The following is a 12,840-nucleotide window of genomic DNA, read 5'->3' on the forward strand; positions in this document are numbered from 1 at the left end:
GATATGCTGTCCCCAAATGTTCTGTACCCCAATCTCATAATATCTACGACTACTGTATAATGTGAAAATTTTAAAACATAAAAATCTGAAGATATCTAACTATTATAAATGATTTGAGATAGGAGATGAGAATTTTTTTCAAGACAGGTTTGTTGGCAACTTGACATTCAATATTGAATCAGATTTTTGGGCAGATTCAATTTTGAATTTGCAAGTGGTGGACAAATGTGAGCCTTTGATTTGTAAAAACTATTAATGTGACACCATTTCGTCCACTGAATTCATATTTGAATGAGTAAGAAGTCATTCTCTTATGATAATCTTACATATTGTAGTTAACTAATTACGGAACTACTAAGGTCTCGTTTGGTAATATTATTTTTTAGTTTAAAAATTAAAAAGTTACTAAAAAAATCAAAAAGCTAACAACCTATATCAAAAGCGTTCGGATCCTCTAGAGTAACTCTCTAGAGTGATCCTCTAGAGTGGATGATCCGATGGTTCAGAATCGTCCTCACCAAAACGACGTCGTTTTGGTGAGGATTTTCAAAAAAAAAAAAAAAAACATTTTTTGGCCGATTTCAAAATTCCCCCCAGCTGAAGAATGTCATTCCAGCGGGAAGAAGCATACCTGCGAAAGAAGGAGAGAGGGAAGAAGAGGCAGAGAGGCTGCTCTCGTGCATCCCGTCGGCCCACCGTCGCAGTCGCCCCGTCGCCCCACCGTCGCAGTCGCCACTGTCCTGCCGTAAGCTTCGGTCTCTCATCTCATTCCCTATTCCCCTCTCTCTCTCTCTCTCTCTCTCTCTCTCTCTCTCTCTCTGTTCTATTCTTATCTACCAACAAGTTAGGCTTTTTTATTTCATGTATTGCTTAAATCATTGATTTGCACCCTTTATACACATATATGTGTGTAGATATATATGTATTTCAATCTTATTTCAGTGTTTGGTGATGTGGATTTTGCTCAAAATTGAGTTTGTTCTTTGTTTCGTTACCTTCTGTTTGGTTACCTGGAAAACGAAGAAAAAGAAGGGAAACACCAACATTGTTGTCTTACTCACTCAGTTGGAATGCTCACACACCAACTGTTTGAGAATTTGCTCCTTCGAACTCTACACACATCACGCCCAATCCTCTTTGCACCATCCACCAGGCCATAAAATGCCATGTGAAGTATCCTCCAGAAACCTTAAAAAACTAGAGATAGAGAATCCACCCTTTTAATATATATAGGGCTTGAGATGGGAAGGACTTGAAGGAGTTGGTATGGTATGGAAAAAATAGCAGAGTCGTTTTTGGTCAAGATAACAAAGTGTGGAATGCCCCATCCCTTTCCTCCATTAAGGAAGTGGAATCTCTGCTCTTCCCATCCTTCCCAATGTCTCATGTCTCATCTTTTTATACTATAATATTCTTCCATCTCACAAACTAGCCAAAGTCTTACTTAAATAATAGTGGTACTACAGTACTTCTAGATCTCCTTTCATTTATTTATTTTATTTTTATGACAATAATATCCAAGGCTTTCGTCTGACTAATTTGTTGATACATATAGTCTCGACCACAAATCCTAAATAGTCTCAAGAGGAATGGAATCCAAGATATTGATCCAACCAACCTTTGAAATTTTTATATGAAAATTACTCGGTGTGTGATGAACCCCATGTGACCATCCACAAATCAATAACAAAATGTTACCTCTCATATTATTTCTCAATTACCAAAATAAAATAATGGAGCTCATATGATATTCATCAATTGTAATCATCTTGCGATATTATTAACTATGTCCTATGTGTACTAAATAATTGTTGCTTAAGTATTATTATATATAAATGAATGACATGTTGCATCATGAATATGAGACAAAATAACATGATATTCAATAATGCATACATGCTCCAAGGAGACAAAACTTGTCCACTTTCCCTGAATTTTAGTTTAATTGTTTTTTGGGTTTTTTTATTATACTAATTGTTAAAATTCAATGTATAAAGAAAATTGTATTATTGATTGATTGTATTACAAGATTGTTGTGTATTTTGTATATTACAAGGATGTATTATATAGGAGAGGTTTTGGGAGAGTAGGTGAGGAGTGAGTGGTGGAGGTAGGTTTGGTGGAGTGTAGTAGGTGATAGGAGTGAGTGGTGGAGGTAGGTTTGGTGGAGTGTAGTAGGTGATAGGAGTGAGTGGTGGAGGTAGGTTTGGTGGAGTGTGTAGTAGTAATTTACATTTACATTAACAGCCCCCCTCAAACTCAAGGAGGATAGGTACTAGCCAACTTGAGTTTGGAGAGAGTAACAAAACAGAAAAATAAACTGATAAATAAAACAGGATAGGAGACACGGTATGGTCGTGTCAGACCGATGTAGCAGACAGTTTATGGGGTCATGTCGGACCGTTGTAGCAGACACTGTGTGGTCGTGTCAGACCGATGTAGAAGACAGTTTACGGGGTCATGTCGGACCGTTGTAGCAGACAGTTTATGGGGTCATGTCGGACCGTTGTAGAAGACAGTTTACAGGGTCATGTCGGACCGTTGTAGCAGACACTGTGTGGTTGTGTCAGACCGTTGTAGAAGACAGTTTATGGGGTCATGTCGGACCGTTGTAGCAGGACAGTTTACGGGGTCATGTCGGACCGTTGTAGAAGACAGTTTATGGGGTCATGTCGGACCGTTGTAGCAGGACAGTTTACGGGGTCATGTCGGACCGTTGTAGAAGACAGTTTATGGGGTCATGTCGGACCGTTGTAGCAGGACAGTTTACGGGGTCATGTCGGACCGATGTAGAAGACAGTTTACGGGGTCATGTCGGACCGATGTAGCAGGACAGTTTACGGGGTCATGTCGGACCGTTGTAGCAGGACAGTTTACGGGGTCATGTCGGACCGATGTAGAAATTTGTGGTGGTGCACCAAGGGGGCGACTTAGGGAGTGCGCCATGAGCGACTTATACATGATACTGTGTATAACCCCCCCTCAAACTCAAATAGGTGTGAAGATAGAAACCTATTTGAGGTTGAAACAAAGGGATTGATAAAGCGGACTGGTGTAGAAGACACTGTAGGAGTGTGTAGATAGACTGCCCAAAAGATATACATGGATGTAGATATCGAGCCCTCAAAAGTCGTGCCCTCAAAAGGTGTGTCATCAAAAGGCGTGTCATCAAAAGACGTGCCCGAGTCATGAAAAGGTGTGCCATGAAAAGGCGTGCCAGGTTGTCGGTGTCAAAAGGCGCGCGATGCGCGTGGCTGTCTCTGTGTCATGGTCGTTATAAACCGAAGCGGAGGAGGCAGAAACTGAGACAGAAAAACTGAGAGAAACCTCTGAAAAATTCTTCATTTTGCTGAGAAAGAGAGGTCGTTGTGCTGAGAGAGATAGTCTGTAACACTCTGTTGCTGTTGCCCAGAAAATGGCTTCGTCGTCCCGCGGGCTGCTCACTCTCTTTCCCGATCTCAACGAGTCCACAGGAGAGAGAACTGGTGCGGTGTCCCGTGAACCTCAACCAAACACCGCTGGGTTTGCTCCGCTGAACTTTCCGATGCAGTCGGTGGAGCAAAAAATGGCAGTGCAAACGGATGTGGAGGCGAATCAGTATACTTTGAAGGCATGTGTGGAAAGCATGACGGCGGTCACAAACTTGTCGCACCGGCTGCAGAGTAGGACAAATGAGGTGCAGCAATTAAACGCCCAACTGGCTCTGCTCCAACGCATGTATAAGGATGCGCGAGCAGAGATAAGCGTGCTAAGGGCAGAAAACAAGGAGATGAAGCGGAAGGCCACCGTGATGTTCCGATTTGGAGGGCCGCCATATGCTGCAGTGGAGGAGCAGGGAGTAGTGATCATGCCCAGTGGAGTGGGAAACACGGAGGCAACGCCGGTAAGGGCCGCCCAGGAAGGAGTCAAGAAGAAGAGACCGGCGGCAGAGTAGAGAAGAAAAAAAAAAAAAAAAAAAATCCCGCCTGTGGATGTAGTTGTTTTGTTGGTGTTTTTTTTTTTTTTTTTTTTTTTTTTTTTTTTTTTTGATGTAAAATGGTGAACGGGGTGAGCCCCGACATGAATAAAAGGAGAGGTTGGTGTGCAAGTCGTCTTCGTCTGTTTGTTTTTTTTTTTTTTTTTTTTTTGTTTTTTTTTTTTTTTTTAATGGTAAAGGAATAAAAAATAAAAAAAAATAAAAAAAAAAAAAAAAAAGAAAAAAAAGAAAAAAGAAAGGTGATATGCAAATCAGTAGAGAATAGGAAAATAAAAAGAAATGAAAAGAGGAAAATGGAGTGGGGAACAAGAGTGTAAGGAAAAATGGGTTTTAAAAATAAAAAGGAGGAAGAGATAAAAAAAAATAATAATAAAGAAATAAATAAACAAAGTAGTAAAAATAAAAAAAGGAGGGGTTGTAAAGTGTGTGCACTACCGTGGCATTGTTTAAAAAATAAAAAGGAAGAAGAGATAAAAAATAATAATAATAATAAAAAAAAAAAGGGAGTGGAGATACATGTGCAAAGCAATTTGTGTGTCGTGTGCTTTTCAAAAGATGGAGGAAAAGAATAAAAAAAAAAAAAAAAAAAAACAGAAATTTGTGCAAAAGTGGACAGTCTGTGCAAGATAGTATAATAAACATAGACAGATATAGATATATTAAAATAAAAAAAAGTTGCGTGGGGTTGTGTGTTCTGTGTCGAGGGTTTTGGAAGGGAGTGAGAGGTTGCATCTCAATCTCAAGGGGTGGGATACAGAGAAGAAAATAAACATATACAGAGAGAGAGAGAGAGTAAAAGAAAAAGAAAGGTAAGGGAAGCATCAGAGGGACGCCTGGTCTGCCACCGCAGCAGTTGTATGGTGGTACGCCTGGTCTGCTACCGCCTCACCCTCCTCACCCGGCTGCCGATGGCTTCCAGCAGCAACGCTGGCCTGGTGTGCGCCCAGGTGTTGTCCCAAATGGCATGAGGCCATGCCAACTGCAAAGGCAAGGACAACCGGGACATCGAGGAGGCGCCAGAAGAGGTGGGAACTCGCAACAGAGGCAGCAACAAGGGGTGCATCGAGCATGAAAATGCTGGAAAAGGAACGGGCCACGACATGGACGTGGTCGAGCATGGCGTCGGCGAGGCCGCGGACTAGGGGGGTGGCGCCGGGGCCGGAGGTGGCGAGGCAGACGCTGGGGAGGCCGGAGGTGCGGGCGTATCCCTCGGCGGGGAAGAGGCCGCCTTGCGCGGGGCGGGGGAGGACGTGGCGGAGGAGGTGGGAGTGCGGCAGGTCAACAGTGGTGGTAGAGGAAGACGACCGAGACGGTGGTGTATGGGAGGACAACAGTGAGAGGAGGGGCAGTGGTGGTGGACTCGAATAAATTTCAAGGTATGTGTAGAAAATTCTAGCGGATTAGGTTGAGGTCCGGCGGGCAGCTAAGGTGAGGTTGCCGCCCGCCGGGGAAGCGAAAATATTAGGTTCTAAACCTGCTCTGATACCATGTTAAAATTCAATGTATAAAGAAAATTGTATTATTGATTGATTGTATTACAAGATTGTTGTGTATTTTGTATATTACAAGGATGTATTATATAGGAGAGGTTTTGGGAGAGTAGGTGAGGAGTGAGTGGTGGAGGTAGGTTTGGTGGAGTGTAGTAGGTGATAGGAGTGAGTGGTGGAGGTAGGTTTGGTGGAGTGTAGTAGGTGATAGGAGTGAGTGGTGGAGGTAGGTTTGGTGGAGTGTGTAGTAGTAATTTACATTTACATTAACACTAATGATTTGGAATGTTTCAATACATTTGTATTATATTCTGTGATTAACAATAGATTCTAATTTCTTTTTTCAAAAACCAAAATAAAAATAATCAAACAGAAGCACAGGCTGCAACACTAGTTTTTGTTTTATTTGAAAAGGTTGATAATTAGGTAGTATTGGTCATGTTTTGTCCAAAATTCTAAAATTAAGTGTTTTCTTGGAGTGACGGAATGTCTTCTCATATTAATCAACAAGATGATCTGAGTTCAACCCTTTACAATGATTTAGAAATGGAATCCACAATTTCCAATATGGATTTCTGATTCTTTGGACCTTTCAAAATCAGAAACCTAGGGTTCTTATCTAATCGTGGATGCACATGCATGGATGAATATGCATATACTTTCATACATAGGCAAGATTCTTGGCCTTAGCCCACCCTATTTGTTAGTATCTCTTTTATTTTTGGTTGTGTTATTATTTTTTTTATAATTTCAGAAACAAAATAGTGAAGAGTTTGAAAACAAATTTTGAAAAGTCAAAATAACTTTTTGGCATTTTCTAAAAGGTAAGTTGTTTTTAGAAATTTTTTATTTGTTTTGGGAAATAGTTCATTAAGTAAATTTTGCATGTTTTCGAAAACTAAAAATAGAATTGAACCAGAAAAGTCTCCTAAGAGGGAGCCAAACTCCTTTTCATTTATCATAAATTCTTAACAATAATAATATATATTCAATAAAATTATCCAGAAAAGTATCCAGAAAAATAGATCTATGGCTACAGTTATTCTTGGTGTGACCCAGATTTCACAAACTTGGTGTGACCCAGATTGCATAACCAAAATAGTGATTTCCATGTAATTTATTCTGCCTTCTTCGATTCCACTATTAACTTGCTGTCCTAAGCCACTAGAAAGCCTCCTAAAAAGGGCCATCAGAAGTTGGGCATGCCAAAACCTATCACTTCTTAAGTTGGAGCCTTCGAACAAGCACCCTCCTAGCACCAACCCCCTTTGAAAGAGGCCATTCATTTAGCCACCCATTACTTGCTACCACCTTAACTATAATTTTGACACTATCCTTGCTTGCTAGCTTCGGGCACCTATCCACTCCATCTCACACCTGTGCCTTCATTTGTCAACAGGTTTTCTTTTATTATAATAACTCACGAACAGGAATTTAGTCAGTTCTTGTAGAAGAAGAAGAGAGAAAGAATCTTAAAATCCCACCAACTGTTCCTCAAGAATCAATTCCTAAGGTAAGAACACTTGAAGCATCATTATAAACTTCAGTAGCTTCTAATAAGTTCTCATAATTCAATTCAATTGAATAAAAGGAGTACATGCACATTTTGTAGGTTGACAACATCTTGTAGGTTGATAGGTTTCCCAACACTATAAGCTTCTCCCAGTACAAGAAACACAACTTTGGGAGAAAAATAAAGTTTTTATGCAGAGCATTTAAATACAAAGGAGGAAATCAAAGACTTAATACTGCAGTGGACACTAAAAAGGACCAATAAAAATGCTGAGGTTTAACAGAATCAGTAGAGAGAAATTTAAAACATACAACCAATGTTCTATATATATTCTAGAACTTGGCAAAAGCAAGAGAATGTTATGAGTCTAGAAAAAGGTTTAAAAAATCAGAATTTAGCAAACAACATTTCCAAAATCATGATTACACATTGTTCAGGAATTCTGAAAACATCCCAAAATGAAAGAAAACAGAATAGGGATTCCCAGTGTGAAAATACAACAACAAATAATAAAAAAGAAAATAATGTCCAATTATTAAATAAAGCTTTCCTCCAAAAGGATGTGAGAACTGTGAATATAGAGTGTAATTAAGGACTCTCACTTTTAACTTTTCGTACATGACTATGTTTAACCAAGTGTTTATATGACTATGGAGGTATTAAAATTACATAATTTTAGTAGTGGATTGAGTGCATTATTTATTATCATTCTTTTCTTTTCTTATCTTTTTTTTTTTTTTTTTTGTCCTATTTTGAGAAGTGGGAAGCAGAAATCTTTTACAATAATTACACAAGGATTCAAATACATAAAGGATCTTTTATATGAGAAATTGATTGGTAGGTTTTTTGTTTTGCATATGTTAAGTGATTAGCTACATACATCTACATATAGTCCTAATTATACTTCCTTTGCAGCCTCGGCCCTTTTGAACCAAATTATCTGTCAATGAATTGTACTAGCTTGTGACACAGAGCACAAGTTGTGTGATTTGTGCTATCAATCTGTTAGTTATGTATACTCAAGTAGAGGAATAGGCTCTACAAAAATCAAGTAGAATGTGTAAGTTTTGACATTTCTGAATTCTTGAGAAATAAAACAGCAGCCTTTAATTATTGAGAAAGAAATCTGTTTTGATTTTTTATGCAGACAAATCAGCAGCCTTTAATTGTTGACATTTCAGAAATATGTTGGTATTTTTAATGCAGAAAAATAATGGCTTCATCTTCCATTCACAATACGAACTTAAGATTCAAGGCAAGGTTTTGTAATTGTGGAAGAATAGCTTCCGTGCGTGTTGTACAAACCAATGCGAATGGAAATCAAGGGCGTGTCTATTTTGTTTGCCCAAGAAAATATGTAAGTACCTGTTATATAAATGAATCTGTTACTTTTTACAAATTTCATTTGTCGTTTATTGATTAACTGATTATTGTCCATTGTAGACTACGAATGAACACTGCAATTACTTCAAATGGTTCGCAAATGACGACGACGACGACGACGACGACGACGACATTACCTCATCAATCCGTGCCAATGATGGACCTCCGACAGATGCAAGAACAGAAGAAATTAATGATCTGAGGAGAAGGGTTGAAAGGATTGAGAAGATTTTCAAGGCAATGACTTATGTCATTGTATTTTGTGTATTTTGGTACTTTATCATGTAAATGACTAAGTTCTTAGGTTTTGGAATTTTTATTTGGTGCTTCAAAATCTGATGGTTTGCAAAAACAAGTGTGTAACATGTTTGATGGAGATGAAATGTTGAATGAACAGTTTCTGAAATCTATTAGTTCAGGTTGAATGTTATATAACAGGTTTCTGAAATGTTGTGTCATGTTGAATGTTGAAATGTTGAATAATGTTGAAATGTTGAATAATGTTGAAATGTTGAAAATGTTGTATAACAGGTTTCTGAAATCTATTGAAAATGTTGAATGTTGTATAACAGTGTGTATTATATGTGATGGTTTGAGGAAAACAGGTATATTGATTAGCAGGTTGAACATGAGCTATTGAAATGTGTTCAATGAACAAGTTTGTCTAGGAGGTTTTATGTGCAGAATGGGTATCTACAGAAGACATGATTCTCATTTCGTCGTTCTGTTTTTATATTACCTACTTCCATAGATCATTGCGCAAAACAACCATTAAATCACCCAAAAAATCAAATACAAAGCAAATGTAACCTACAAGAGTTGACAACATACTGCATATATGATTCCAATGCAAAATTATGATGCTGATAACATAATAAAATGAACATATGAGTTCCGAAACAATTCCCCATAGGTCAAATGAACAAATCCCCATACATAATGAAATGAGTTCCATAACACACAGCAAGCTCCAAAACAGAAAGCTATCAACTTTGCTTATATTGAACCCAAATTTCAGCATAAATTCAGCATTATTCTGCAAGAGTGTGCAGCAATTTCAGCATTATTTAGCATAAATTATGCACTATTCTGCAAGAGTGTGCAGCAAATTCAGCATTATTCACCATAAATTCTGCACTATTCTGCAATACTGTGCATCAATTTCAGCATTATTCAGCATAAATTCATCAATATTCTACATAAATTCAGCATTATGCAGCAACATTTTAGCATTTAAAAATTTCAGCAAATAACTTGAGCAACATTTCATGAACTCAGACAGCAACATTTCTGCATTATTCAACCAACATTTGAACATAAATTGTAGCAAAATTTAAGCAACAATTGAACCCAAATTTTTAGCAACAGTTTAATGAATATTACATATCCAACCAAAAATTCACAAAAATTCCCAAAACAAAATAACGCTAAGATGTTGGCGTGTGATCCACATCCCCATGCCCACGGCCACGCCCACGACCACGACCATGACCATATAGTACCTACAAAAAAAATAAAATAACATTACATCAAAGGAACCATAAAATAAAATGAAACTTTACATAAATGAATGACAAAATAAAAGAGGGAAGGTGAAAAAAAAATTACTTCACTACATGCGGGACTATTTGAAGCTTGCGAGTGATAACTATTTGCATTGTTCAGCAATGCTTGATAGGTTCCATGGACGAAATACATCGATGGCATTGAAAAATGCATATTGTGATGAAGATAACTTGGCTGCAACAATAACAAACACATATCAATCTAAAATGATAATAATCAGCTACAAATCCGTACTAAAACTTTTTATTAAACTAACTTACATCATAGGCGGGATACATAAATTGAGACGGAGAAGCTCTAACTTGAGGAACACTCGGCGAGAATGGACGAAGTTGAGGAACACTTGAAAATAAAGGAGCCGACTGAGGAATTAAGGGAGGTGCTTCAGGAGCACTTGCCGAAAATAAGGGAGGAGTTTGACGAGTAACAGACATGGAAGTTTGAGAAGCATTATGTGAACTTGTTTTATTTTTCTTTGCCAACGCAAGCTCCAAACCACCTTTTGTCCGCCGTCGTCCCTTGCTAGTGCACTCTTTTCTCTTGAGTCCTTTTGCTTGAACTACATTATTATCCGCTACACCATCCACTTCAAAGCTTTCGGGGCATGTGTTGGGGGGGCTTTCTTGTTGAATAGTATCTGAACAAGGCATATTGAATTTTGCGCTTAACATGGTTTCAATGTCTGCAATTAATTCATCCGCTTTCTCAACCGTCAAATTATATGTTTCCTCACTTTCAGAAGCTCTACACGCTACTGATCTGAATATTGCCATCAATGACCTATAACGTGAAGTTTGATGCAATCTTACATCAACCTGAATATCATGCCCACACCTATCTTTCACATTTTCAGATCTTGCTTTTTTAGTCCATCTCTTCAGAATATATTGTGAAGGAATCTCTTTCAAATTGAGTCTTTCTCTAAGGATCTTCAAACAATGACTACACAAAATGCCCTTCATTTCAAACTTCCTACAATTGCAAGTGACCGAATCATCACACTCTTGCCTAACCTTCCTCACCTTTATACCATCACTATCAAGAACCGTATAAACGGTACTCTCACCATCATTTTCAATTTCTTCAATGTTGACTTCAAGGGACTTGACATACTCATCCTGAAATTCTTCAAAAATTTTATTTGTGTAAACAGCTGCAGCTTGCTCCATAACCTTCACTTTAATATTCACTCTGGGCAACTTTTGGCATAGAGCATATTCAGCTTGTAACTCTTTGTACCTTTTCTCAGACAGAACTCGATCAAAATGCATGAAAAATTGCATTAAGTTATGATCAGACCGAATGAAATCCTTCAAGAAAGCATTAAAGGATTCACTAAGTTGGGTGCTACTCATGCCCGCACCCCATGCATTTCTAACATATGGCCAACCCCATTTTTCCTTGACCCCAAATGTTAACTTCAACCAATGATTATCTGTTACTTCATACTTGTCAAGCATTTCCTCCCATTTTAACATAAACTCTTCCTCATCCTCAATGTCGTACATAAACGTGTATAAAACACTCTTCATCCCCTTATCCTTCATCGCCTTATCCTTGAAGATAGAATTTGCATGCCTTAATGCATTTTGCATCAAATGCCAAGTGCAAAGGCGGTGGGTTGTGTTTGGCATGACAATAGGTATGGCCTTAGCCATTGTAGCATCCTGATCCGTAAAAATTGTTTTTGGAGCCTTACTTGACATTGCCTCTAAAAATCTTCTAAAAAGCCATACGAAAGAATCGGCGGTCTCATCATACATCAAAGCTGCACCAAATACCACAGTTTCCCTATGATGGTTTAATCCAACAAAAGACGCAAATGGTCTATGTGCACTATTTAACTTGTAAGTAGTGTCGAAAGTGACAACATCACCAAATTGCCCATAATCCATGATCATCTGAGCATCGGCCCAAAATATGTTCGTAATCTGCTCCTCGTTATCTAATTGGACCGAGTAAAAAAAAGATGGATTCTCCAATGATTTGTCACGAAAATATTGCAAAATGCTACCTGCCTCCCCAGATGCTAAACTGTTTTGCCTCTTCGTTCTCAAATAATTTTTTTGGTCAAGTTTTGTAAACCCAAGCGACTCCCTTCCACCAACTTCATTACCCATGAGCTCAAATGCAGCATTAAGACGGATTCCAGATTTTTCGGCTAAATCTATTTCGGTTGCCTGTGATGCAGATATCTTCCTTTGGGATGGTAACATATGCGTACATTCTGCTGGTACGAAGATATGATTATGTTGTTCAACAAAATCACTAACAAAAAATTTCTGAATATTCCTATCCCACTTAATGACAAGTCGGGCTTGACAACCAGTCCTCACTTCCTGCCTAGGATTTTTTGTTAATGAATCTCGCTTGTCGACAACCCGAAATCCTTCCTTATTACAAACAAATTGCCTTGAAGTGATTTGCCCCTCTTTGCTCTTGTTTACATAACCCCTTCTAATACTAAAGCCCAACCTTCCTCCATAAGTATTATAGAAATCATATGCTTCTTGTTCTGTATCAAATGTCATGCGAACTTTAGGCTTCCAATCACACTCACCCCCGTCATTCTCATGATTGTTAGGTTCCATATCAATGTGCCAAGTCACTTAAAAATAAAAAAGTGCTCAATATTAGCATAAAAACTGTATAAAAACCAAATAAGATAATTAACGAATAACAAACGTACGACCTGAATATATATAAACAAACAAGGAAAAATTCTACTAATTAATAATTTTTACACTCTTATGATCAATAATTACTAGACCATATCAGGCCAAATAAGAAATCAAGTTGATAAATTCACTAGTAAAGCATCAGCAACCTTTCCATATTTCTAACTAGTCATTTTCTATAATTTGAAATCCCATGTTTGCTAACTAAGAGTTGAAAGGAAAATAAGTGCAACAAAA

General features: G+C 38.1%; 1 protein-coding gene across 1 annotated transcript; it reads right to left on the reverse strand.

Moving 5' to 3' along the window:
• Positions 1–9,786: 9,786 nt before the first annotated feature.
• On the reverse strand, positions 9,787–12,516 carry LOC114288526 (protein FAR1-RELATED SEQUENCE 5-like). Its single transcript, XM_082872527.1, has 3 exons — positions 10,186–12,516; positions 9,968–10,099; positions 9,787–9,861 (listed from the first exon to the last, which is right to left on the reverse strand). The coding sequence occupies exons 1-3, from the start codon at positions 12,514–12,516 to the stop codon at positions 9,787–9,789; spliced, it is 2,538 nt and encodes an 845-aa protein (XP_082728653.1).
• Positions 12,517–12,840: the final 324 nt, after the last annotated feature.

This window comes from Camellia sinensis, chromosome 5, assembly GCF_055761805.1.
Source record: "Camellia sinensis isolate YWXY chromosome 5, ASM5576180v1, whole genome shotgun sequence".
Taxonomy (NCBI): Eukaryota; Viridiplantae; Streptophyta; class Magnoliopsida; order Ericales; family Theaceae; genus Camellia; species Camellia sinensis.

Excerpts from the sequence above, each read along its gene's own strand:
- LOC114288526 (XM_082872527.1), bottom strand. The coding sequence starts at position 12,516 with ATGGAACCTAACAATCATGAGAATGACGGGGGTGAGTGTGATTGGAAG. Across the intron at positions 10,100-10,185 it reads TTATGTATCCCGCCTATGAT|CCAAGTTATCTTCATCACAA; the intron begins GTAAGTTAGTTT and ends TTATTGTTGCAG. Across the intron at positions 9,862-9,967 it reads ATAGTCCCGCATGTAGTGAA|GTACTATATGGTCATGGTCG; the intron begins GTAATTTTTTTT and ends TTTTTTTTGTAG.